Below are 27,494 nucleotides of genomic sequence, written 5' to 3'. Positions count from 1 at the left end.
AACAATTAAATGTCAATGTTATCAATGTTATTCTCTTTTTGAATCCAAAATGCACTGCTGGACCACCTACTAAGAAGAAAATAAACTCTACCCCAGCTGAAACCAAAATAAGAGATTTTTTTACTTTGAAAACAGGTAACTTTACCTTTCTGTGGTATCCTGAATGCTTCCTATAGCATCTGTAGATAGACACTCTTCTTGCTCTCTTTTGCTGTTGTAATTTGGTGATTTTTTAGAACAAAGTGATCCTGATGTAATGGTTCTTGAATTTGTATCTAGATTGTCATTCTTGTCCAAATTTCTCACAAGCAACAATACCTCCATGTCATCCTTTGATTTGAGAAAAAAACCCAACAATATCAGCAAAGGATACATAAATATTTTATTTATTATTATAACAAAATATATCACCTGTAATATAAAGTATTGCAAATTATGATCAAGTTGTTAATCTCAGACGAAAATTCATTTAAAAATTACTAAGTAGTTTATGGCACCATCACTGCTCCTTGTTCCTCTAGGAAGACATTTAGCTAATAAAAACAGATACTAAAAGCAAAAGTCCTTCATGAGAAACAACCAAGGAGCTCAGGAGAAACCCGGCAACAGAAATACAGCATGCAGGTAACTGTTCATGTATCATGAATATGACTGAAATGTCAAAATTCAAGTGAAGTCTTTGTATGTGTTATAAATGTGTCCCTAGCAGGATTTTGGAAAACCCTGTAATAGCATGCAAATACTGAAGAAGAATTCTTACTAGGCTGAAATAAATTAATGCATTTGCAACAGCCTATTTAGATGTCTTAAAAAAGTTAATTTGGAACCAAGCACCAGCAGGTGTAGTCAGAAATAGAATCTCACTTTTGAGGAGAGAAGGTTTTCAGATTCTTCTGCCAAAGGCAGATGCTCTCCTTGATTCATTCCTTCTTCATCTGGGGCAGTAAGTTTTTGTACTACTGGAAATCCTTTTTTGCTGTATGTTCTTTCCAGATTTGGTCTAGCTCTTGGAGACTCAATCCTTACGGGTTTTCCTGGTTTCAGAACACTCAGCTTGTCTTCTTGGGAGGTAAATTTTTCAGTACTACTGAATCTAAAGCAAACAAACAAATCAGAAAATAAACACTTGACTTTGGCTGGGAGAGAAAAAAAGCGCTTCTGCACTTTAGCACTTACATAAGAGACCAAAAGACTGCTTTGTTTAAGATTAATAAAATTATATTTTCAAATATATTTCTCATTTATGCTCAAACTTGAAGCAGAAATAACAATCTTTTTCAAGGCATTTTTAGCATAAAAACCCAGTTGTGTTGCTAACCATATCAACAGCAAAATATCAGCAATCTAACACACACCTAAGATCTTATTTTAACAACAGTGGCAGTAAAATAGAAGAGCACATGGATGGATGAATGAAAGTCAAGTCTCTGACATACTGCAAAATTTGCATGTTGCATGTCTTACACATGTGATTGCTACTTAAGCAAATACAGACCAAGTAGTAAAACATCTTGGTCAAGAAGACCTGTGAGCTCATACAGATCAGGTATGTACCAATAAACAATGACAAAGAATGCAGCGAAAAGAATGTGCTCTCAAAACACTGGAGGAAGCCGTTAGTAGGCACTGAAAATGAAATACTGTAGCAAGACAAAAGACAAGGAACAGAAGAACTTACATTTGCAAAGGTGTCTCATGCATAGACAAAAACTTTTCAAATGCTATTTTGCTAAACTCAAACCTCACCTGCTTTGTTCAGACAATAAGGTTTCAGAAATAGAGAGCACCTCTTGCTGTTCCTGTTCCTCTTTGCTCAATACACCTGCTTCACACAATACAGCTTCATTTTCATTCTTTAATTTACCATAAAAGAAGCATGAAGAAAAAAAAAGTATGTAAGCCTCTAAAACAAACGTATATTTAATAGACAAAAATAGAAACTATGCTATTTTCCCAACTGGAATAAAGGTAAGAATCATGTTACAATTCAATTTATATGCAAAAATGAACAAAAGTTTTCATACTCCTGGGATACTCAGAGTTAAGTTCTTAAATACTACGTGCACCCGAGCATTATGGGAAACAGCAGTCTATTTAGCATTCAATAATTTCCCTAGTATATGAAGCACTGCGGAAACAAGATACTTCAGCATAAGGAAGACCTTTGAAAACTGGACACTGCAGAGGGCAGCATAGACAAAGCCAAGTCACAATAACATAACCTCAAGATCCAGACAGCCTACTAAGCTTTACATCTCTATTTGCCACACTAGTTCCGCAAAGAAGCCCCGCAAACATATCCTTCACCACTTCAGGCCTGTGACAGCTTGACTAGTAAAGAGCATCGGACCTGCTCTGGTTCTACAGATTTGTCCAGTAAGGAAGAGATGCATGTGCATGGTTCACAGGCCACAGGTCTAAAGCAGGCAAAACTGAACCATAGGGAACTACCTCGACTAGGGGAGGGTGAGTCAACTGTGGCATTGACAGGAGATGAGAGATAAATGCAGGACACAAGTACTTCTCAAGAAGAAAACCAGCTATAACCACTCCAAAACATCAGTTACTCCTGCAAAGTTTAGCTGTATTCCAAGTCTAAGTCTATGCAGATATCCCTATATCCATGACATGGTTCATGTGTAACCCACAAACCAATTTGAGAGAGCACATCACACTGTAAATGGTTGTCGAGGATTTCCATGTCTCTCGCAAGTCCCTAGTAAAGTGTTTGTGGGGATACACATTGTCATTTACTTGTATGAACAGAGGAGTATCAGGTACTGTAGTGATGAAGCCAGTTAAAGCTTATAAAATTTTTTAAAACCCTTCTTTTCATAAAAATAGCTGTCCTCTGCCTTCACTTGAGATATTATACTAGATTGCTCAACACAGACTTGATTAATCCAAAAGGAAAGATGAAATGAGGAAAAAAAAGGTAATTCTTATGCATTTTTATTCTAGAGTTTGCATAATGTGCATAATTTTTTCCTATCCTGCAACTCAATCAAAAGCAGATCCTTTATAAAAAAAAAAATACTTCAAGCTGTAGACCTCACTGATATCATACCTACAATACCTCAGCTTACTAGATTCTGGGAAATTTTTAAAATTTAATATATTGTCTCAGCTTCAGGCCATGCAACTTCAATGTTTTCATTTCACTTCATAAAAGTGAACATGCACTTCATACCAACTTTCACGGCAAAGTCTTACTCTTATTAAAGCTTACCATGACAGTATTGTCAAACTCATCTCTTTGCTGTGCTTCAGGCTTTTTCTTGCTCTCACTTTCTGATATTTGTAACTCCTGCTTTCCAATAGTTCTTACCAAGTTTGGCTTGTACCTCTTGTTCCGTGCCAGCTGAATAGGTGGAAGAGGTGCATACTGACGTTCTTCTTGAGCACTGTTTGTGTCATCAGTGCAAAGTTAGGAGAGAAAAAATAATCCAAAACTTAGTACAAACGCATATTACAAATACAGACACAGGTGCATTAGTATTACATGCAAAAAACACTGAGTTTTGACGAGAAATCTTGTGAACTAAAAGTTCAGCTGAGTTTAAATTATAAACAACAATTTGTTCCAGCAAAAAATTTGAAGCACTGGTCTTCTAAATACTTCCAACAATAGAATTAACTAACTTACTGAAGGTATTAACTTACTGATTACTTGTTGCTAAAAAACCAAAGCAATTTTAACATGGTTTCTCTGATAAGCAAACTAGCATTTCCCTGCTTACATGAAATGAATCCAGTCTTTCAGATGATGAAACAGTTATAAAATGAATGCTCACTAATGGCATACTTAGCATAGAAGCAACTGAAATTGTAGTATCATTGGTATTAAACTATGAGAATGGAAATTTTGTGCAGTATTTTCATTAGACTATGTTTGCCAGAAGGCAATCCACTGGCACAATGATTTCCTAGTAAAATTCTTTCATTGTTACAGTCGAGGATCAGAAGTAGATAAGCCCTTACACTGCAATAGTGGCAGAAATGTCATCCTGGCTAATTTCAGGTAGGCAGAACTCCAGTTCACCATCCTCTGGTCTTGAAAATGTTTTTGGGGACTTAAAACATGGCCTCTCAGAAACCTGTTGAGAGCAAAGTGACTTCTCTTTTCCCAAGGATTCTAGTGCATTTAAGACTTCACATTTTCCTGCTTTCTGAAAAATGGAAACACAAGAACCAGAAAAACTGGTTATAATTTAAACCTAGCATAAACTGGTTATATAAAAACCTAATAAACCAAAAGGAGACTTTATGATGTCTATGAAGTTTGGTACTCACCACTCTCTGAAAAACTCAGAGATGTTTTTTGCACTCCTACAAACACCTCTGTAACTGCTCACTAATGATTTCCCAATCTTTCAAAGACAAATATACACTTTTTTATTTTAGACAAAAAAAGCCTGAAATCTGTGCCATCTTCTATTAATACCTTTTCTTTCTTCCTTGTCATTTCTATAATGCCACTTTGGATCAAAAAGACATCTTGACACGTAACATGAGATTCATCATATCATCATATGTGAGTCATCTTCTTCTCGCTTTTTACCAAGTGAAAAGTACACAAGTTTTAAGGTAGAAAATTAAAGCTTTTGAAAAAAATAGTTTAAAAAAGTTAACTTTGTATTTTTAAAAATTATCAGTACTTCCATTTCACAAAACCAAAACCTCAAATATAACTAAAGGAAAAAAACAAAAGCCTTACATCTGTGTCAGGGGGGATGATGCTACATTCACTATCACACTCTGTCAAACTTTCTTCCTTGTTGGTAACTTTCTGTGATGCACTTTTACTATTGACATCCAAAACTTCCTTTCTACTAGTTGTTCTTAAATTTGGCTTTGGTCTCTGAAATCGCATCCTCAGTGGCCAAGCTGATGATACAACAGTTTTCTCCTCTTTCTTTTGGGGATGAGATTCCCTGAAAGCAAAAGAACAATCAAAGGCATGGGACAATATGGCATAAATGTATACAGCTCTCAGAGCAATAGCCATACTAATGACATGAAAAAGATCCAATAAAAACACAGTGATCATCACTAAAGGCCTCTGTATCTTATAAATAGGTAACTGCCACTTCCACTTGAGACTTGGAAGACAAGTTGAGACATTTCACTGTGATACATACATTTTAAAAACACCTTCCTCTAATAGTGTTTAAAGCTACCCAGAAGACTTACAGAATATCTGTGGTTGACTATTTTTTTAAGAGGCACTGTAATAGGAAACCAGACCCTGTACTCAAAGATCTATACAAGCACACTAGGATGCACTGTGTAGACCAACATGGAGAAGATAATCACAGGGACTGAACATTAGAAAAGTCCATTTTTTTGAAAATTAGGCCAATAGTCCAAAGATCAAATTAACATCCATCAGCATATCAATTTAATACTTTCAAGCTCTTGGGGTTTTGTTATTTGAAGTCTAGTATTGTCTTGATTAAATATGTCTTTATATATATATATATGTATATATATATATATATAAAACTTGTTTGTACAGTTGGAGTTGAATGTAATATGGTATAATACCTAGTGATACTGATAGCTTTAAACCATCCCTTCTCTCAACTGAAGTGAAATAACCTTACCTTGTACTATAATCTGAAACTTGTCTGGAGACATCTGACAGTCCCTTTTCACTTTCGTTGCTTTCTGCTTCTGAGGACTTCTCTTGGAAACACTGTCTTGTATTTGAGTTCATCTCAGAATCTGCAGAAACATCGTCTAACATCACACTCGATGGCTGAGTGCCTTCATGAACTGTTAAATCCTAAAATGAATAAAAGTTCCACTCCATTAAGATGAAATACTCAATCTTTCTTCTAGGAGAACAAGAGAAATATGAGAAAGTTTAAATATTTTCTACAGAAATACTAAGATTTCTCTTGCTTCTTGTCATCCAACTACTCTTTTAAGTGGTTAATCTTCTGGGACTTTTTTCCTTTGCATTTCTCTTTTCAGATCTGGTATTCCAATACAACCAAGTCAGATATATTCCATTTCCATGTAGGCTGGTTTTGACTAGGGTAGAGTTATCTTTCTTTACAGTGTTAAGTATGGGGCTGTGGTTTGGATTTATGCTGCACACGGGGTTGATAATGCAGAGACTGCTGAGCAGGGCTTACACAGAGCCAAAGCCTTTTCTGCATTTCATATTGCCAAGCTGGAGAGGAAGTTGGGGGGACATGGAAGGATGGGAGGGGATGCACTCAGAACAGGTAACCCAAACTGACCAAAGGGATATTCCATGTTCTTCTGAGGTGACAGACAGCTCAATATACAAAGTGAGGGAAATGGCTTTTGTCTTCCCATTACGTGTGATGAAGCCCAGCTCTCCTGGAGGTGACTGAACACCTGCCTATTCATGGGAAGTAGTAGAAGAGCTTCTGGTTATGCTCTGCATGTGAGCATAGCTTCTGATTTCCCTACTAAACGTTACTCAGGGTTATCCAGCACTCAGGGATTTATCTCAGTTCCTGTTTTCCAGCTTTTACCCTCCAGTTCTGTCTCCAGTACTGCTGGTGGAACAGTGAGCAAGTGAGCTGGTACTTGGTTGCTGACTGCACGTAAACCTAACATTATGGAAAACAGCACCCAAGTGCAAAAATTTTATGACTACAAATGTTATTTATTCTGAAATAATAAATAAAGCAAGAAAAGCCTATCCCTACAAATTATGTAGGCTGTACTTAGATCTACATAGTTATGTACCTAGGTCTACCAAGGCTTCCATTAAGGACCCAACAAAACAGTGTGCAAAAGCAGTTGCTCAAGAAACTTACACTTTTCAGGCAGGAATCATTGTTTTCATCTCCATGGTGTGTGATACCTTTTTCTGCTTCTCCACCTTCAGTTGTCTCCTCTTCAGGATCTTTTTCATCTATCAGTTCTTTCTGCCTTGCAACAGTTCTTCCTAGATTTGGTTTTGGTCTCTGTATTTTACCTCTTTTTAGAGGTGTTTGATTCAACACAATCTGTTTCCTATCTTCTTTTAAACCAGCTGTTTCATTAGACCTGGAAAAACATATATGATCCCTGAAGTACATATCACATCTGAAAGTGGGAGGAGACTTGGAGAACAGATACTTTTTTCCCCTTTTCTTTTAAATAGTTATTAACATACACTTACCTAAAATGTATTACTAGCTTCCTGAAAAAATAAAATTAGAAGTGTATCTACTAGGGACTGAGAGTTTAAACTTGTTTGCCCTGGTATTTTCCTCTTCCCATTGGTGGCAGGATATCACACCAGAGAGACCTTTTTCTGATCCATTAATGGACCTCTTTATATGCCTATTTAATCTAGAGGCAGATGGACCTAATTTAATAAAGAGTTTAAAAATATGTAAATATTCAGAGTTTTTCTTTAGTTAATTCATAAAATATATAAATAAGTTTTTCATCTTACTAATGTAAAAATATCAGTAGTGCATTACTAGAATGGTCAGATTCTTCTACAACTTTTTACACTGAGCATCAAGTCACAGAGCAGGTTAATGAAAGAAATAACTGAAAATGTTTTTCTGGCAGATTATCACACCCAGTTTATCTCCATCAATTCTCTTCAACTATCTTACTTTAAAAGACAAGCTTGAAGTCTTGGATTTTTATTTCTGATCTTGGCTTAGGTTGGACTGGGAATTTTTTTTTTTTGTGGAGGAATGTTTGGGGGAAAGTTGACTTTTTTCAGTTTTTATATTTTACAATCTCTTCTATAAAACACATTATTACTTTTACACTATGGCTGCCACTTCACTGAAGAAAAATGCAACACTTAATAAATACGTGCATTACAATCCCCACATATTGAATTTTTTCCTTCCTTTTATTTGACACCTAACTAACACTTAACTACACTTTAAGAACACTTACTCCTATTGTTTAAATGCTCAACCACTGAAATTGATGCATTTTAGTATTAAAAATGAGTAGCTAAGGCTTGTTTTAGTTTTTGAGGGATTAAATTTTCAGCTTTTTCACATTTACCATGACTAATTTATAATTTAAAAGTACAACTTTGAAAATGAAAATGCTTTATGTATGTTTATAAATTAACAAAAAATCCTATTGTGCCCTCAATTTCTGTAGTTCAGAAGTTTCTTCAAAAACATCTATAATTACCACACTACAAAATACTACCAGAAGTGACAAGAACGGAAAATTGCAGGACAGCAGTGCTTATCTTCTTATTTTTCTCATACTTACTGAGACATTGTCTCCATGACTTTGGTATCTTTTTCTGCAGTATCTTCACTGGTATCACCAGATCTATTACCTTGGTCATTATTCTAAATAAAAACAGAGTATTATAATATGAACTGTCTTATCTTATTCATAAAGTTCAGCATCACCTAACTGACCAAGTAACTGTTCGTAAGAGGAGACAAAATAGATTGCTTATGACACACAAACAATTACAGGACAAATTTTTTAGTCAGAGAGGGGCAGTAAAAACTACATCAAGTACCTGAAGTTGTATTTGCTGCAGGACATGAAAGACTATTGGTATCTACTGTATGTGTAACAACCTCTTACCATAGCTGAGGTTACTAAGCAATACCACACTACCACTGAAAGCAGGTTAAGTAAGTGGCTAATTCCTGTTCATACTCAGGAGCAAAAAAAGTAAAGAAAAAAAAGATAACATTACTGTTCTATCCACTAACTTATTGTTTTCAGTTACGTTAAATACCTTCTCAGTTTCCTCGTTAGGCTGTAGATGGGATATTTTATCATTTCCTTCATCTTTTTCAGGCTCTTCTTTCCTTCCAGATGCTCTTGTAACATTAGGTTTAAATCTGTGTCGATATCCTCTAACTATTGTGTTTGCAATTGCAGTTTTTTCAGGTTCTCTGCACAAAAGATCCACAATAGTATCATTTACACCACAATATTTAAGCCTATCAATACCATACCGTCTTGCACAGATTTCTTTACTTGAATTTTATTGTCTTCAGAAAGATTTGCCTAAACTTATGCAAGTTCCTTCACATAAGAAACAAGCTTTATTTAGTCTTACAATGCATGAAAACTCAATTTATCTATATATTAAAAAGAAATTAATTTGTCACACAGGTGAGGAATTTAACTAGTTTGCATATCACAGCTGCTTCTCCAAGCACCAGAAGCAGAGTCATTACCTGATAACTGAGGCTGGCAGGAAAGCAAAGCTATAGTTATCACTTCCCCCATCTCAAATTACAGGCATTGTTGGTACTCCAATGCTTTAATCAATTTTCCAGAAAATAAGTATATACCTTCTACCTTAGTACCACATCATCCAAAAAATGCTAAAGTCAATTTTGAAATTTACATTAAAGCTTCACAGTTATTGCTATCTTTATCAATGAGAACTATATGGAATAAATGAACAGTTACAGTCAGTTCATACCAGGAGACTGGAAAAGTGATCTCAATACTTACTGAGATGCAGTATCCAAATCCCTGTTATCCACTTCTTTGACTTCATTTTTATTTCTTCTACTCTCCTCTTCAGAGCACTGAAATTGAGGCAAGGAATATTACTCTTTGACAAGTGTGCAGGTATCACAGTAGCAGTTCCCAAAATGTTATTTCTGTCACTGGCCCAAATTGAGCAAAACAGATGCAGCATCAAGAAAAACATACTAAGTAACATTCCTCTGTCTGACCTTTTCACCTGCATTTGCACGGGTTGGAGAAGTAGTTCTGGCTCCCCTTTTCTCTTGTGTTGCTGTCTCTGTCCTTCCCAATGATCTTACTAAATTCGGTTTAGGTCTTTGCAAACGCCTTCTATCTGCTGACTTTTCAGTCTTCCTTAAGATATAAAGAAAGGTGGTATATATTATTACCAAAGAGAAACTTAAAAGTCTTATATGCCTTAAGATGTACTTCAAGAGCATCATAGACTGCATGGGTCAAGACACTGCATGCAGAAAGACAATAAACAGAAAAAAAAACACCCCACTGCATCTTTCTGATATTAAGACATGCTACAAAGTTATGAAAAGAGCATCAAATAAACCTTAACTTTGCTGGCTTTCAGTGGAATATACTTCAAAACACTTTAAGGAAATATTTCCTGCTGTTAAATAACAATTTAGCAATATTTTTTTTCTCCTCAGGATTCACAATTCATGTCGGTGTGATTAATTTTATATAGAAACAATATAAATCTGCCCTATATACAATGTTATGCATCTGCCTCTCCTGTCCCCCCCATCCTTTCAAAACTATCTCAGTCATGGAAAACCAAACTTTTTTCAAATACCTTGTCCTATTGCCAGCATCCACATCTTACTGAAGAATGGGGTACATACATCATCACTCTCTTTGTCCTTAGCACTGCAATGGCATGTCCTGGGATTCACACACTTACACAGCCCTACATCTTATCAATAATCTTCAGATTGGGAACTACTACCTTTTCTTATATTCTCCCTAGAACAGGACAAATAAAGCTTTGACAGTCTTTATCATAAGAGTGAGCTGTCCTTCAGAAAGGGGAAGATAGAAGTATGAAAACCAACTTAGCATTAACTAGTACCCCATCTCTAAATCACCTTTAGAAAACTGTATCATGAAATAAGAAGTTGATGATCATGCAAAAATGGAAACCTTAGGCACAGACTACTTCAAATACGATTTCTCAGTATAAGAAACAGTCACCAAAATTAACTTCATAAAGGAGCACAGCTAAGACAGAGACATTTTGGAGTATTTTCCATCTTAGAAGCTTCCATCAACTTCTGAAGAGGAAGTTTCCAAATAGGAAAGAAGAAATACACCATATACATGATGTGTACAGCTAATAAGCTCTGATGGACAACTACGAATGTCGATGAATTCAGTGAGGCCCTTCTATTAAAAAAAAACAAAAATTAAATTTCACAGCCAAGCTTTACCCACAACATGGCAGAATTTCATCATTCTCTTGCTCTTGCTGGCTGTAGAAAGGCTAGGGCTTTTTTCTCAAAGTTTAGCTAAGTCTTTCTCCCTATTCCTATCTACCATTTATATTTTAGCTAATGCACTTGCTACTGAGTAATCAAAATTTCTACCAAAAAGCTTCATTGAATACGGAAAACAAGTAATCACAATCTCCTGACTGGTTCAACTTGCTATGGTCAATTGGAATTATATTCAAATTGAGTAGCTACAAGTTTAGTTCAAGTGCCACCACAAAGTAAAAATTCTACTTACATGATTTCAGAGTATGAACCACATTCTGATGTACTCTGCTTTCCATCTATTTTTTGTGAGTGAGCTGTATCTTCAGTCTGAGGGAGAAATGTTGTAGAAAAGAAACAATAAACTTAGATGACCTTCTACTGTAAAGTAATAAAACGCAGAAACAAGATTGCCGTTGTGGTTGAGAATGGAAGGCTATGCTAGAGGTCCTCTGGTCCAATCCCCCTGATCAAGTGTAGTGGGTCAACCTGGGCCAGATGCCAGGCACCCACCAAAGCTGCTCATTCACTCCTCTCTGCAGCTGGACTGACAAGAGAAAATTTAAGGCAGGGTTCACGGCTGGAGATAAGGACCAGGAGAGAGATCACTCACTAAATACCATCAGAGGCAAAACAGGCTCAACTTAGAAATACAAAAATTAATTTATTACTAACAAAATCAGAGCATGATAATGAGAAGTAAAAGAATACCTTCCCCCCACCCCTCCCTCCTTCTAGCTTTACCCCCTACCCCAGTGCAATAAAACAGAGAACAGGGGTCATGGTCAGTTCATCATCTGAAGCTGCTCCCACTGCTCAGGGAGAGGAGTTGCTCTCCTACTGCACCTGGGGGTCCCTCCCATGGGAGACAGTTCTCCATGAGCTTTTGACATGGCTCCATCTCATGGGCACCAGTCCCCCTCAGACTGCTGTGGCATGGGTCACTCTTCCATGGGGTGCAGTCCTCCAAGGACAGGCTGCTCCAGCCTGGGTGCAGGGCCCCTCTCTCCACAGTCACAACCTCTTCCAGGCATCCACCTGCTCCAGTGTGCTCCATGGGGTGCAGATGGATTTCTGCATCCCTATGAATCCCCAGGGGCTGCAGGGGCACAGCTGCTTCACAATGGGCTGCACCACAGGCTGCAGGGGAATCTCAGCTCCAGTGCTTGGAGAAGCTCCTGCCCCTTCTTCTTCACTGACCTGGATGTCTTGCAGTTGTTCTTCTCACATGTTCTCTCTCTGCTCTTCTCTCGTTTCAATTATAGCTCTGCAATCTGTTTTTGTTTTCAATAAATATGTTATCACAGAGGTGTTAACCATCATTTCTAATTGGCCCAGCCTTGGACAGTGGCATGTCCATCTTTGGAGTCAGGAATGGGCTCTGCTGGGTATGGAAGAAGCTTCCAGCAGCTTCTCAGAGAAGCCCACTCTCTAGCCTGTTGTTACCAAAACCAGGCCATGCAAAACCAATACATCACGGTGTCTGGAGCTGGTTGCCCAATACTGTGTCCAGACAGCTTCTCAATCTTGCCAAGGACAGAGACTCCACAGCTCAACAGTCTCTCTGGGCAGCCTGTGCCAGTGCTTGGTAACTCACAGAGTGAAAAAGGATTTCCTGCTGCTCAGAAGGAACCTCCTTTCTTGCACTGTTTGCCCGTTGTCTCTTGTCCTGTCACTGGGCTCCCCTGGAAAGAGCCTGGCTCTGTCCTGTTTGCACCCTCCCCTTGGGTTTTTGTGGAACTGTTGAAAAGGGATCTCTTCAGATCCTTCAGAGAAGGTTTCCCCTGAGCTTTCTCTCCAGGTTGAACAGTTCCTGCTCCTTCAGCTTTTTGTCTTAGAAGAGATGCTTCCTGCCCTTTACCATCTGTGTGACCCTTTCGGGGGCTGTCTCCAGTGTGTCCAGGTCTCTCCAACCAGGGAGCCCAGAACTGGTCAGTCTTCAGGTGTGGCTTCACCAGTGCTGAACAAGGGGCTAGGTTCACCTCCCTTGGCCTGCTGGCAACACTTCTCCTGCTGGCAACACTTCTCCTGCTGCAGCCCAGGTCATCATTAGCTGTTTGTGCAGCCACAGCACTCTCCTGGTTCATGTTCAACTCAGAGACCACCAGGACAGCTGGGTTTTTTTCTGCAAAGCTGCTTTCCAGCTGGGTGGCTTGCAGGATGCACTGTTGCCTGGGGTTGTTCCTCCCTTGGTGCAGGACTTTGCATCTCCCTATGCTGAACTTCCTGAGGTTCCCATCAGCCCACTTCTCCAGCCTCTCCAGGTCCCTCTGGAGGCCAGTATAACCTTTGGGTGTCTCTGTCCTTAGGAAGCAATTCCTTCTAGATCTGCCTAATCTGTAATCTTGGCAAGGTTACACTCTGCTCCATCATCCAAATTATTCGTGGAGCAGCAAAAACAGCTAATGTGTGTTCCATTCAAATCAGTTTCCAACACCATGCCAGTAAGCATATTCCAGCAAAATCATGCTCCAAGGCCTAGCTATTCATCTCATATTGCAGTCATTCATTTTTGAACAATTAAACTGTTCAGCTGTTTAAACTGCCTATGAGGTAAGTCAGGCATGCACAGTATACTCTCTGAATACATTAAGGTTAATGGACTGCCCTTTAAGCCCACAAGAAATTACAATATTTCAATTTTGTTGATTTTCTTAGGCCTGTTAGTTTTTTTCCTCTTGATGGTTGAAAACATCACAAAAACAATCAAAAAATTGCTTTGATTTAAAACCACTTTTAATGATCAAGGGCAAGATCTTGAGACAAACTATATTAAAAAATAGTAATACCTTTGATTCTGTAGTTTCTACACATTCTGTTTCCTTGCTTCTAATATTTGAGACTGGTAACTCTGGAGTGTGGCTTTCCCGTGATGCATCATCTGTAATATCTCTGCTTCTCAATTTAGCAGGTTCTGCTTCTAGTGCATCATTGCTATCTTCAAGGCTGAAATAAACAAAAGCATACAAGAACATTAATGTAATTGTAGAAAAAAAAATATTTCTACTTACAGACAGAGAAAGTTGCACAGAAGAACAACGCAATTTTGACACTAAATAACTAACCACATATCATTAAATTTTAGTAATATTTGCAGGCTATGAGCTTTAAAACAACTTTTGTACTTCTGCACTGCAATTATAAGACGATGTAAAAATCTTATCTGATTAGTCTAGACTGATTGCTTTTAAGAAAATAAACTTTAACAGAAACAACAGCATGCCAACATTTTTTTCCTCTATCTTTCCTAACAACCTAGGTTGAGTCCAAAGGCAAATAACTGTCCCTTCATATACTTCTAATGAACTACTAAAGAAAATGGAAGTTTATGGGAATATGTATAAAATAACAAACAATTACAATGCAGCTAAATACAACAAGTTAACACACAAAATTCTGAAGCAGCACTCACAGTATCACAATGACTTTTTCAATTTACCACTTTCACATATAATGAATTTAATAAACTTAATATATGTGAAAGTAGTAAAATGAACTGAAAATTCACTTTCTTTTTAGTAAAAGTATGCCCAAAACTGAACCCAAAGCTTGGCTGTCACCCAAATTCTGCATAAATACAATCTAATCATCATTCCTTTTCCACAAGAATTGATTTTATTACAGATAGAAATTCCAAGCATATAGTAACTCAACTCAGCAGCATTATCAACCAGTGCTTAAAGAGAAATATTAGATTATAGGATAAATAATGGTCTTCCTAAACACTCTTAAAATATGAAATAACTTTTGGAAATTACTTTAGTTATACTGTACATTAATTTTGCAAGGACAGTCCACTAGGGCAGAGCATATTTTGAATATATAAATCATAAACAGCTTACTAAATCTCAAAACAGATCCCAGAAAACTGCACATTCTGTGGCAGTTAAATGGTGGTAATCATGAATAAATAAAACCAATATTAAAACTGAAAGCTTTTTTTTTGTTTTGCCTAAGCTTTCCGTTATAAACATTACCTGCATAAATTGACACCACCTTCTCTCTCCATTTGGTTATTCACTGGTGAACAGGACTCTGATCTCTCTTCCTCTGTAACAGCACTCTCATTTTGCTTTCCTTCAATAGCACAATCCACTTCATTTTCACAGGTAGTATCACCATCACTACTTGCATCATGTATCACTTTTTTCCCTGATAATTAATAAGAAAGAAATAAGTTTGTACATTCTGGGGAACATCTTAGAATTCCAGTAATCAAATCCTAGCAACAGTGAAGAAGAGTTAATATAAGACTAAAATCCCACTAGAAAAGGTATAAGTATTAAGACTTAAGAGAACTACTCTCATCTAAAACAAAGTATGTTTAGATTTAGAATGAAAGCTGATTTTCAAACACATCATTCTAAAACCGCCTACAAGGCAGATCAGCACTCTAAATCAAAGACCAAATTTTACTTTAAAGTTTACAATGACTTTCTATAAAATTTGAAAGTGAGCATTTTTGCCTCTTACTTTTATTAGAGGACTTCCTTTCTTCAGCAGTTTTTGAAGGAACAGGCAGTTCTGAAATATTCTCCACTTCCTGTTCAAGATCATCTTTTCTCTTTCTCTTTCTCTTTTTTGCTAATGCTGGCTCTAATGCAACCTCTTCTTCTGCCTGTTCAGAAATGCCCAAAGATTCCTCATTTTCTTTCTCAGCTGTCACACCATCTGCTTCTGTTTCTGCATCAGAAATTTCAGCTTCCTGAAGTTCATCTCGATCATTAGCAGCTTCTGTGCTGGCAGCTTTTGCTATTGAGACAATATGGTTTCTTGGTCAATAGACTGGTGGAGTACTAGAAGCCACAAACAGCAGAGCCATTTCTACTAAAACCATTTGTGTACTCATGTATCACTACCAATACACTGTCAGGTGTATGAGCAGGACTGGGGAACATCAGTCATTGACTTGCCAGAAAAGTCTCAGCATTTAATGCAAAACACATTTTGTACAGGGCACAAAACTTCACCAGGGGAAAGAATTTTTGTGTGTCTGCAGAAATAAGTGATGATGGTTACAGAATGTACACCATACAAAAGCAATTTTTCATTAAGAATTGTGTAACATTCTAGTTTACATAAGGAAGCTGAAATATTATCTAGCTAATAATTAAACAAGTTATTTTATGGGTTTAATGAATTACTAAAATTTTCCTTCCCCCTATTTTAAGGACTCATTTCTCTGTAATTAAGAACTCCAAAATGCAAGAGAAGTAGAAAAGCATACTCATATTGCTTTATGCATGACATACATTTAATCTACCACTGAAGTGTAGAAACAAGACCTCTACATGGTTTTAAGTCCTAATAGATGAGATATTTCACTTAATCACATCGAAAACCAAAGCCATAGAAAAGCAGCAACTACTTCAATTTTAAGAGATCTTGCTTCCTAGCTAGCATCCCCTTTAAAAAGATAGTCATTTGTTTGTTTCACAATATCACTTATGAAAGGATAGGTCCTTGTGGAACAAACAAGTGAACAACGCCACAGAATCAGCAAGAAATGTATGAAATGGTATCAGTATAACTGCTTTTAATTAAAGCACATCCGTCAAAGGTCCTTTCCCAGGTACTGAGGTAGTAAAACACAGTGCTGATCAACAGTAATTAAACGTAATCTTTATTTTGAACAGACCAGAAAGACCAAACCACTTTTACATGATTCTCTGAAAATAATCATACAGCTCAGAGTCAGGTAATTAAACTACTACCAAAGGAGAAACAGAATCCTTAAAAGAATAGTATTTTAAATGCAATAAAACTTTAAATGCAGACGAATTTGCCAAAATTATTATTTTGGCCCAAAAATTCTACAAGTGAATTCCTTAGCAACTTATGGAGATGCTTACCATCTGGTAAATTAGAATATTCGCACTTCAGATTGTGGAAGAGCACCATTTTCACCATGGTATCATGTTTCTGCTCTGTGACTAATTATTACCATCCTGTACCTCAGTAAACTACATCTGAAAAAGTTCCACTATGAAGCTAACATCTTCTTGTCTTGTCTACAACAGGGAAGGAAAATGTGATGCCCTATGTGATCATTCCTCTGCTAGCAACACATTACTAACCACTGTGTTGTAATGCCATCTTAAGCTCTCTTTTAAAATACCTTTTGACTTCTTCTGTGGCCTTGGAGACTTTTTTTCTTTTGGCTTCTGGCTTTTAACACTCTTTTGCTTCCTCTTTCCCTCATCTGCTAAGACCTTCTCAAGCAGCTGGGCAAAGAATTCAAAATCAAAGGGTCGTTTTTCTTCTATCAGATTAAAGCAAAGAAGTAGAACAGATTTCAAAGTTGATTATTTTTTCAAGTTTCATCTTTGTAAAATAACCAGTTCTTGAAAGTATTTTCTATATCACTTGAGCAGGGTAGCTTGGTTTTAAAAAACAAGTTATAAAACTAAGTAGTTCAGAAAACTTAAGGACTGACAAATACATAAACTAGACCATAATATCAAATAATGGATGAACATACTGCTGTAGGACATATGCGCCTCATTCAACTAACAAAGAAAAGTCTTTAAGGAGTCTCAAAGCAGCTTACAACAAATAACTGTGCCAGAAATTCCCATGAATAAGAAGAATTGTCTTCAACTGAATATACAAAAGAAAGTTTATATTAATCTCATTTAGCAAACATGCACAAAAGATAGAAAACAAACCTAAAGATCGTTGCTGTGAACTATGCTTGTCATGAAAACCTAAGATTCCACAGCTTCTGGATTCATCTATGAGTATAAACTTTCTTCTAAATAATTCAAACAAGGCAAAGCACAGAAATTACCATGACAACAGATGGCTACCATTTAATGACGAATTGTAGGACAGGGAATATTTACTTACTGAAAGCTTTGTCTATTCTCCATCCATTAGCTTTTTCCTCACGTTTGAACTTGTTCTAAAAGCAAATGCACAGTTGCATTTTTCATTAAGCAAGAAATGCAACAATACAAAATGGCAGCTCAAGCTAAGTCTTTAGTGCAACAAACCAACTAAAGTTGTTGAAATTCAAATGCATATCCACAGAACACATTTGTAACTAATTTTTAAATATAAAATCTATTACCATATGTTTTTTATTATTTTCTACACCTCTTTCTGACCTTGAATTCTCAGCAAACGTTTGAAGTATCCAAAACTTTCCCAGCCATGTACAACAAAAAGCACAGAAGCCCCTCACCAAACAGCCATTTAGGCTTATCAGCATTCTTTAACCAAAGAAACAGTGTTTAAGGTGTTAACCTGTGCTTAAGGATGCTACATTTACTAGATACATTCATTGAAATTCAACCAGCATTTTAATGTTTCAGATACTTTCAACCTCTTGAAACAGGTATCAGAAAACAAGCACTACTGTGGAGGAAATTTGCACCAAAATTATCAACACTAGCAGAGGAAGCACAGGAATGCAAATAAGAAAAAGAAAAGTAAAGCCAAATGTTTAATTTCTTTATTGAGTGCTTTAATTTTTACCTTAATTTCTGCTCTGGCTCTATGAGGAAATAGCTGCCCAATCAAGGAGAAGTCTGTTCCTACCATACTGATAGCTAAAAAGAACATGTCTGTTTCTAGAAGGAAAAAGAAAGACAAAATTACACACACTTAAATATTTACTAAACCATCCTTCTTATTATCAGAAATAAAAACAACTTGCAAACTTAATGTCACTTGATCAGTAACTTTGAGGTTCTCTACTGTAGCTGCAAGTCCAGGTGAGTATGTATACAGCATATTTGTATTTACCTATGTCCTACTAATAACATCTGCTGAATGAACTATGAACAGAAAGAGTTGTCTCAACTATTAGAAAACTGCAGAATATGAAATATGCTTTCTAAAGCTAGTAAATCAAAGCTAACCAACCCCAAATTGTCCATGTCCATTTTTATTATGGACACAAGCACAAACAGAAATTGGAAAAACATCATGTAATCTACCATCTCCATTATTAACAGGAAAAGAGTGCATTTCAAAGAGACCACTGTGAATTCTGAAGCTAATTTTTCCATCTATAGTGGTAAAAAGTAATTTCCAATCAAGAAAATCTTGCACGGTGTTGTAAACCTAGAGATAACAGTCAATTCACAGCAGGGGTAATGAAGAGCTCAACCCACCCACTCATAAGAACACAGCTGTCCACTTGCACTAAAATCAGGCCACACAGAAATACCTTATACAGTCTATTTCTGCCCATCCTGGAAAAACCTAGTTAAGTACTATATAGCACTCAAATATCTGTAAACCAGAATCCAAACTTAATGCTCTTGGTAAAGGAGACTAGCATTTCCTCAGCATTGAAACATCCATGGCAGAAAAAAAGCACAGGTAGCCTGCACATTCAAAGGCCCTGGATTTTTTAAAATGCCAGTTTTCACACTAAATAGCACAGCTCTGCCTGTTGTAAGAGTGTGGAGGGTTGAGATTACATGAGATGACACATAGGTAGATCTATTTATTCCAATGGAGATGAAAACTGTTAAGTATAAAGCATAGGTGAAAACTGTAACTTTTCAGTGGACTCTTAAGTTTGAAACCGAAACATATTCACCTTTATTTGACCACGGTTTTGTGTAAAAACTTTTCCTGAAGCTAGAATATGTAGTTGTAGAGCCACGCTCAAAGATGGGATCATTTTCTTCAACAACACATGGACCTTTTGTTCTTAAAACTTCTACAGTTAAGCTGGGAAAGAAAACACACAAGAAGACTCACCTCAAAATATTGCTAAGAAAACATAGAGTAGATGTTTATAGGACAGCTATTAATTTTTTTTTTTCACAAGTGAGCATTTCTAGTGTGTAATTAATTTTAATAATTACACTAACACATACTTTAATGGGAGAATGAAGCAAGAAAACACTACCCTATTCACCCTCGGTAAGTAAATTTGGGGTTTTGTGTTTTATAAGATATAATACAGATAAAATAATTAAGTAGCTTTAAAAAAAAAAAAAAAAAGACTTTTTAACATCTGAGAAGTCTTGTTTTGTAAAACCATGACAGCCTCCCAATATCCTTCTACAATACTTTCAAATTCTTTTACCAGGCCATCTTTAAACCTTGGCCTAAATTTTGTGTTAATACCTTTGGGGAACACAGAAATTTTATAATCTACTTTTTAAACATCATATTCTAAGCAAAGTTACTGAAAACACTGCAGAAGAATAAAGCAGCAACAGGCAAGATGCAAAGCTGGAGCAAGTAATAGTGATAACCAAATAACAGTAAGCAGATATATGTTAACTATGAGAAGCAAAAAAGTCAGCTAAACAGAAGACATTTAGCAGTTTGACAAATCTTCAGTGTTCACTTACAGTAATAAAATATCACCTTCCTCTCTACCTCCTTCCCCAAAAACATTTCTAATAAAGTATGCCACCACAGAGATGCGGACTACTTGTGTTCATATTTTGCAACACTGTTTCCTAAGTCAGTGTAGCTCTCAACTCTCAAACATAAATACACGCATACTCATCCCAGTCCAAAGTAGTCCTCTATTTACAAACTGAGCCACAATGCAGTATTGTCCATGAGCCAGACACAGAATTTGTTACCTTTCTTCATCCAGAATGATTGAACCATCTTCTGCTACTTTCACACGAGGAACGAGAAGTGGGCCATCCTGACTCTCTTCCCCATTCTCTTCTTCCTCCTCCTCCTCTTCTTCATGATCAAGAGTACTTTTCTCTTCCTGTCTATGATTTTTAAGACAGCACGCAAAAATACTGTTCAGTGTTTTGAATTGCTGCTCATTCAACAGACCTTCAACTATTTAATAAACCACCCAGAAATGCAACACATCAAGAAATCAGTCAATATGTGAAGTTTGAAACCTGCTTTTCATTCTACTGTAAAATGGAAATATGCAAAACTTAACATTGAAAGCAATACCTGCCAAAACCATACCTGCCAAAACTGCAATTTTTATAAATTAGACTGTGATATTTGAACAGTAAAAAAATATACCTCCATTGTTAGTATTATCACAGAAATGCAGGTTTTTTTACACCAGAAAATGTTCTGACTATACTTCACTATCAAGACTTACTCTTTCATTTGACTCAGTGCAGAACTTCTTTCTGTTCTCTTTTCTTCTACCAGTGAAGACCTAGAATGTCATAAAAAGCTAGAGATTATTGTTTGTACAGATATATTTCTGCTTTTTTCCATGAAACTGGTTTTAGTGCACAACAGACAAAGAAACACAAAGCTTTTTTGTCAGTTCTTTGTATTACATCTAGATTGAGCTACACAACCACCACTGCTTAGTAAATTTTGCCCTTTTTTGTACAAGCAAGGATAAAAAAAGATATTTCAAGCAAAACTCATTGCATGGATACAGGTAATGTGAGAGCATCTTACTTTTTACCTCCTTAGGGACTATTCAGTGTAAAAGAAAAAATAAGGGAAGTGATAAACATCTAAGCACACAAACATTAAGAAGTGATAACAGATGACATCAGAAAGCTCATCTACTACTGAAAGACCAGAACTTGGATAACTGAACTTCTATTTATGTGATTGCTTTTGGTAGTTGCAGGAAAAAGGCTCTGCTCTGTCTGTGGCAGTCTGTGCTGCCAGCTGCATTAGTGAAACATGTCAGTGGAACAGCATCAGCTACATTTGTCCACGTGGAATGTAAACACCTCTAAGGTCTTGCAGACCATTTTGCACTTCAGCACCTAGAAGGAGACGTGCTTAGGTTCATGAGTCCACTGTGTCTGGTGGGCAATTATAACATCCCTAACAGCCACAACTAAAAATTTCACAGGAGGGAGTTAGGGAGAAAAAATTCTACTAGTCTCTATTTCTGTAGAGATAAATCAACACTAGGGATAGATTCATGTTTGTGTATTTCAACAAATACACTAAGCTCCATACTCACTTCTGTACTAGAATTAAGCAGACGTGAAAACTAGAAGCTAGTCTAGAAGCTTTTGTTATCACTGCAACAATACTGTATCTGTGCTAATACTCCATATTTAAGTATTATAGAGGTAAAAAGGTAATTAAACCTAAGGAGAGAGACAAAGTCATACTTACTTCATAGGATTGTTTTCTGGCAGATAGTATATTAAGTCTCTCATGGTCATTTTAGAACGGTCTGGTGGAGAACGTCCTTCAATTACTGGAGGCCTGTGTTTCAACTTCTTCCATACAAACCAAAATTAAAACAAAAGAAAACAACAAACACTTATTTTCACCCTGAAAATATTTTCTATTTCACAAATTATTATTACATTTGTTTATTTATGAAGTACCCCATTCATGGAATTTTGTTGTTCACACACACACACACAGACCACTCCCAAGAACCAAAACAAGATTATCTTAAAAGCATCCCTTTCTCAGAGAGAGCATTACAGACTCTTAAGACACTTACCCTTTTCAATACCTGGTACAAGTAAGTTAAAAGTTATTCAAAATTACAGAACTCAGACAATGATCAACTTGAAAAAATATCCCCAAACAAAAATCCCCAATCCAGCCTTCTTGCAGCACACCTCCCTGCTGTATTACAAACACCGAAACCTTCAAAACTGGAATGTTGACTACAAAATAAAACCAGGTGTCATGTCAAAAAGACTTGTAGTCTAATCAAAGGCAATTTAGGCAATTCCTTGTAAAATCTGTATTTTAGGGAACAAAGTGCTGCTACTGCTTATAAACAGAATAAACAAAGAATTATGACATATGACAGACTACTTAGCAGTAAGCAGCTGACAATCATCAGAAAACACTACTGCAAAGAGATAATGTATACAGGGTGAATCAAATGTCTTGCCCTTCACAGATAAGCACTGCTCAACACAGAGGCCTTACCATCCGCTCTTTCTTCAGCTCTTCTTTGAGCATTTCTCTCAATTTCCGAGCCTTGAGGATCCGTTCATGGTCAGAACATGTTTGTTTGACTTTCTCAGAAGGTTTCACAGGTAGCTTTTCCTCCTGTGTTTGTGATCTTTCCTGTGTTGGTCTCTCCTTAAGAGGAGAAGGTACACTCTTCTGCAAGCTATCATCATTTTTCTGAGCAGCTACACCAACAGTTTGGTCTTTGTTCACAGACTTTTTTAGCGGTGAAAACTGTGGCACTTGTGGCACAGGTGTTTTTTTCTCAGGCAGCATAGGAGACTTTACAGAGCTTTCAACATTACTCTTTTCTGATGGGGAGGGATCCTTATGAAGTGAAGCAATACCATCAGAAGCCTGTGATGTTCGCCTCTGCGGTTTTGGTGCAGAACGCTGAGCAGACGATGGTCCAGCTCTGGGTTTGACAAGATTTGGCATGGTGGAGATGCGTTTTCTTCTCTGTGTAAGCATCTCTGCAGGTTTACTAGCTTCCCCAGTGCCACTTGTATTGTCTGCCTTGTCATCACTGGAAAATTTAAGAAAGTATTCTTAAGTTCTTTACAGTGAAAGATTTGTTGCTGTTACTTTCAAGATGTGTTTATGGGCCAATCAGTATGAACACTAGGCTACAGGAAAGCAGTTATACACAAGAAGCCATGCTAGGACCAACATGTAGCTGGTATTTCCTCATCAAAGAATTAGCTCTAAGAACTGACATATTATTTTCTAATACTAATCACTGATCAACAAGCTTGCAACAATAACACAGTCTCACACCCTACCTCTTTTTTTCTGAAGGCTCTCTCAGCTGAAAATACACCAGTACCATAAAGCTTTATAAAAAGTTACCCACATAACATAGGCGATATATTAAAAACACTTCAACAAAGCTGTATGTAACAGTGATTTGGTGACTTTTATTGCAACAAAACGGAACATTTCTATTACGCATTTGCAAGTAGGTGATATGTAAACTGTGACTTCCAGAAAAACTTCAGCAAACCATGCTCACACTTTACACATCAATAGCTCTTAGCTTCCCTGTATGTACTTTGTATGTAAATACTTTTTCTATCACTTATGCAGAAATAATTTTCAAAGTGCAAGTAAAATTGCCAACCGTTATGATCATCCCAAATCTGCTGACTCTACCAGTGTTCAGTTTCATGGCTGTTACTCATAGTAAGACTGCAGTATAATTATAACTGAGTCATAAAGCAAGTTTTTAAAATTTTGTATTGGAACTATGCCTTGTTTCTGTACGTAAGGACAACCACACCCATGGTTCACTTACACATTTTTTAAAAAGGTCAAAAGTAAATGCTTTCCAAGAAATATAAAAAAAGTATAAACACATAGTCAAACTTTTCAAAATTCTCTCCAGCTATGTCTATGCCTATGACTCAGGCAAATGCTGCAGATGATGTATTTGCATTTAGCAGCCTCTGTTAAATGGCTGGATCAATTTGTCCCACACTTTGAGTTCATACACAGTTTTAGCACAGAACACCTCTGGGCAGAGTTTAGAGGGCTAATAACATTGTGCCTATTTAGGTGTTTTGAATGAGATCCTTGCTCAAGTTCCACTCAACACCCACTGTTCTTTGTACAGCACGAGACAATGGAAATTCTTAATTCACCTTCTCCATACCACCTATGGTATGTGGAATTTTTAATCAGAGTGCAGCACTAGATTTCTGAACAGTTAAATAAAATTTAACAGAAAGTATATTAAAAAATTAGAATTCTCTTACAAAATTTTCCACTTCCCTGATAATTAACAAAACTTATTCAGTATATAGAAAATAAAACAATGTAAAGTGACTGATGCTACAGACACAGACTTGAGCAGCAGTGAGTGAAGAGATCAGTGTCTGCCCCTCCACTTCCCCTCATGAAGAAGTTGTAGATTACAAAGTGGTCTCCCCTAAGTCTCCTCCAGGCTGAACAGACCAAATGACCTCAGCCACTCCTCATCTGACTTCACCTCAAGGCCCTTCACCATCTTTGCTGCCCCTCTTTGGATGCTCTCTAACAGCTCAATGTTTTTCTTATACCCAAAACTGCCCCCAGCACTCACTGCCTGTGAGGCAGCCCCACGGCAGAGCAGAGGAGGACAATCTTGCCTGGCTGTGATGCTTTGCCTGATGCACCCCAGGACACAGGTCGCCCTTCTGGCTGCCAGGGCACTGCTGACTCATGTTGAGCTTGCCACTGACCGGGACCCTCAAGTCATTTTCCTCCAGTCATTTGTTCCCCAGTCTGTCCACACATTCAGGGTTGCCCCATCCCAGGTATAGAATCTGGCACTTTCCCTTTTTGAACTTCATATGGCCAGTGTTTGCCCAGCCCTCTTAATTTGTTGAGGTCTCCCTGCAGGGCCATTTTGTATCATGTACCAAACTTACTTAATATGCCTTCGAAACCAGTGTCCAGTCATTTATGAAGCTGTTGAAGAGCAGAGGATGGAGCCCTGTGGAACCCCACCAGTGACAGGTCACCAGTCTGATGTCACCCATTCATTGTAACCCAACCCATGAACCTGTTGCTCACACATCACATGATGCGTTCATCCAGGTGTGTGCTGGATGTTTTGTCAAGAAGGAAGGATAGTGTGAGAGCCAATATGGAAAGTTCTACTGAAATCCAAAAGGATTACAGGAACTGGTTTCCCCAGGTCAGCTAGGTGGGCTACCCTGTCAGAAGGCTATATGGCAAAGACCTATTTTTAGACCATGAAACTAGATCAAAGTGCCTTTCAGAGTCACACCAATACCTAGTTTTGAAACTTAAAATTATATTACACTGATGCACCTGTTAAATTACGAACACAAAAGTCTTTTACAAATCTGCTGAAACAACAACAGTAGCATCTAAGTGAAAAATCATAAAAATTTCTTCATTTTAAAAAAATCAGATAACAAAACATCCAGTAAGATGATCCCTGTAACATAAACATTTTATAAATAAAACTTGAAAGAATGGCACTCTTGAAACAAAATGCAAAACAAGTAAAGATGTAAAATACCAATTGAATAAAACATGGTATGGGTTTCCTAAAGACATGCCATGCCAACTAGTCTGACACCTGAATTTCCAACCACAGAAACAGACAACATTAACACTGTTTCATCATACTGTCATAATGGGCAACCTTCAACTAAAAGAATAAAAGGATTTATGAAAGACTCAAACCCAACTGTAAAAAAGAAGTGTGAATGTTGTTCTGAAGAACAATTATCAGATTAAGGACATGTCCTGAAACACTGATCTGTACTACCTTTGGTGGGGACAGAATTAACTTCCTTCACAGTAGCTCTGATGTTGCTGTTTCAGATTTGTGACACAACAGTGCTGACAGCACACCCATGCTTTCAGCTAATGCTGAGCAATGATCATGCAGCACCAGGGTTATTTCTCACAATGCACCATGGCTGTCCATTCTGGGAATCAGAAAGAAATTGGGAGGGGGCACAGCCAGGACAGCTGATCTCAGAAGACTGAGGGCTATCCCACAGCATATGGCATCATGCTCCTCAGTAAAAGCTAGGAGAAGAAGAAAGAAAGGACATTTGGAGTTATGGCATTTGTCTTCCCAAGTACCTGTTATGAGTGATGGATCCCTTCTTTCCTGGAGACAATTAAATACCTGTGGGTAGTGGTGACTGAATCCCCAGTTCTGCTTTGCTTACATGCCCAGGTAATTGAACTGTCTTTATCATAACACACCTTTTCTTGAACTTTTGCCGTTTTGATTTTCTGCCCATCCCACCAGGCTGGGAGGGGCAGGGGTGTGGGGAAGCAAGCAATAAACTGTGCGGGGTTTAGTAACCAGCTAGGCTTAACCTACAGCAGAGAGGTCCTCAGGGAGAGCCAGTCCTAAGGCCAACTTTACCATGTGCTTCCATCACATTAAAAAGCCCTTAAAAACCTCTAAAAATAGCAAAAAAAAAAAAAAAAAAACCCACAAAAAAACCGCAAAAAAACTAACTCAAAAAAAACCAAAAGGAAAGTCCTCCCTTGCCAATTCATAAAGAAATGAACACAAAAGAGAAAATGCTGTTGGAATGCAAAATCAAACTCATCTGGTTACAGAGCACAAAGAATTTTTGCTGCACACAGCAAATCATGGCTCCTGGCTGCTGTGGAGCTAGAAGTAAGGAGTATCGGACCACACTGGGTTCCTCCTTTGCAGTCTTCACTTACAGAATCACAGGAGCCATTTTGCTGGAAAACACCTCGAGATCGTAGAGTCCAACCTATGACTCAACACCACCTTGTCAACCAGACCACAGCACTACATGCCATGTCCAGTCTTTCCTTAAACACCTCTAAGGATGGTGACTGCACCACCTCTCTGGGCAGCCCAATGCAATGTTATTCCAAGCACCTGCTGCACAACTGCAGTGAAGAAACGGCGGTTTCTTAGTCTACGAAGGCGCCAAACAACATTGTCTGACAACCCTGGACACGCCGTCATCGGGCACCGACCGTACGCGTCTTGCACGAGGTCTTCAGGCCGAGCCAGCGCCCTGTCATAGCACTGAAACCAGGCGGCGACGGGCCACGACAACCGGCGCTACGCAGAGCCACCGCCAGCTCCGGGGATGCGCCGGGTCCGGCCCTGCACAGGCCCGTCCCGCTCCCGGGAATCCGCGGCCCAGTGCCGCCGGCGGCCCCACACACTGCCCTGCT

At 37.7% G+C, this 27,494-nt stretch overlaps 1 protein-coding gene across 2 annotated transcripts in view; it reads right to left on the bottom strand.

Moving 5' to 3' along the window:
* Positions 1 to 27,494, bottom strand: part of BDP1 (BDP1 general transcription factor IIIB subunit) — a 52,063-nt gene that overhangs the window by 24,356 nt on the left and 213 nt on the right. For both annotated transcript variants that reach the window (XM_031507462.2, XM_077789999.1), the window contains exons 2-25: positions 22,776 to 23,325; positions 21,996 to 22,102; positions 21,001 to 21,060; positions 20,507 to 20,647; positions 19,501 to 19,634; positions 18,426 to 18,520; positions 17,796 to 17,850; positions 17,065 to 17,208; positions 15,420 to 15,698; positions 14,924 to 15,098; positions 13,736 to 13,892; positions 11,200 to 11,276; positions 9,669 to 9,813; positions 9,442 to 9,518; positions 8,711 to 8,870; positions 8,224 to 8,306; positions 6,801 to 7,032; positions 5,607 to 5,788; positions 4,718 to 4,934; positions 3,982 to 4,169; positions 3,230 to 3,404; positions 1,747 to 1,853; positions 865 to 1,093; positions 146 to 330 (exon numbers count right to left, since the gene is read on the bottom strand). In XM_031507462.2, the coding sequence (XP_031363322.2) occupies positions 146 to 330; positions 865 to 1,093; positions 1,747 to 1,853; positions 3,230 to 3,404; positions 3,982 to 4,169; positions 4,718 to 4,934; positions 5,607 to 5,788; positions 6,801 to 7,032; positions 8,224 to 8,306; positions 8,711 to 8,870; positions 9,442 to 9,518; positions 9,669 to 9,813; positions 11,200 to 11,276; positions 13,736 to 13,892; positions 14,924 to 15,098; positions 15,420 to 15,698; positions 17,065 to 17,208; positions 17,796 to 17,850; positions 18,426 to 18,520; positions 19,501 to 19,634; positions 20,507 to 20,647; positions 21,001 to 21,060; positions 21,996 to 22,102; positions 22,776 to 23,325 (3,954 nt within the window). The remainder of the gene's footprint in view (positions 1 to 145; positions 331 to 864; positions 1,094 to 1,746; positions 1,854 to 3,229; positions 3,405 to 3,981; positions 4,170 to 4,717; positions 4,935 to 5,606; positions 5,789 to 6,800; positions 7,033 to 8,223; positions 8,307 to 8,710; positions 8,871 to 9,441; positions 9,519 to 9,668; positions 9,814 to 11,199; positions 11,277 to 13,735; positions 13,893 to 14,923; positions 15,099 to 15,419; positions 15,699 to 17,064; positions 17,209 to 17,795; positions 17,851 to 18,425; positions 18,521 to 19,500; positions 19,635 to 20,506; positions 20,648 to 21,000; positions 21,061 to 21,995; positions 22,103 to 22,775; positions 23,326 to 27,494) is intronic.

This window comes from Lonchura striata, chromosome Z (assembly GCF_046129695.1).
Source record: "Lonchura striata isolate bLonStr1 chromosome Z, bLonStr1.mat, whole genome shotgun sequence".
In the NCBI taxonomy this organism is placed as follows: domain Eukaryota; kingdom Metazoa; phylum Chordata; class Aves; order Passeriformes; family Estrildidae; genus Lonchura; species Lonchura striata.
This window is presented reverse-complemented; position numbering and strand designations above follow the sequence as displayed.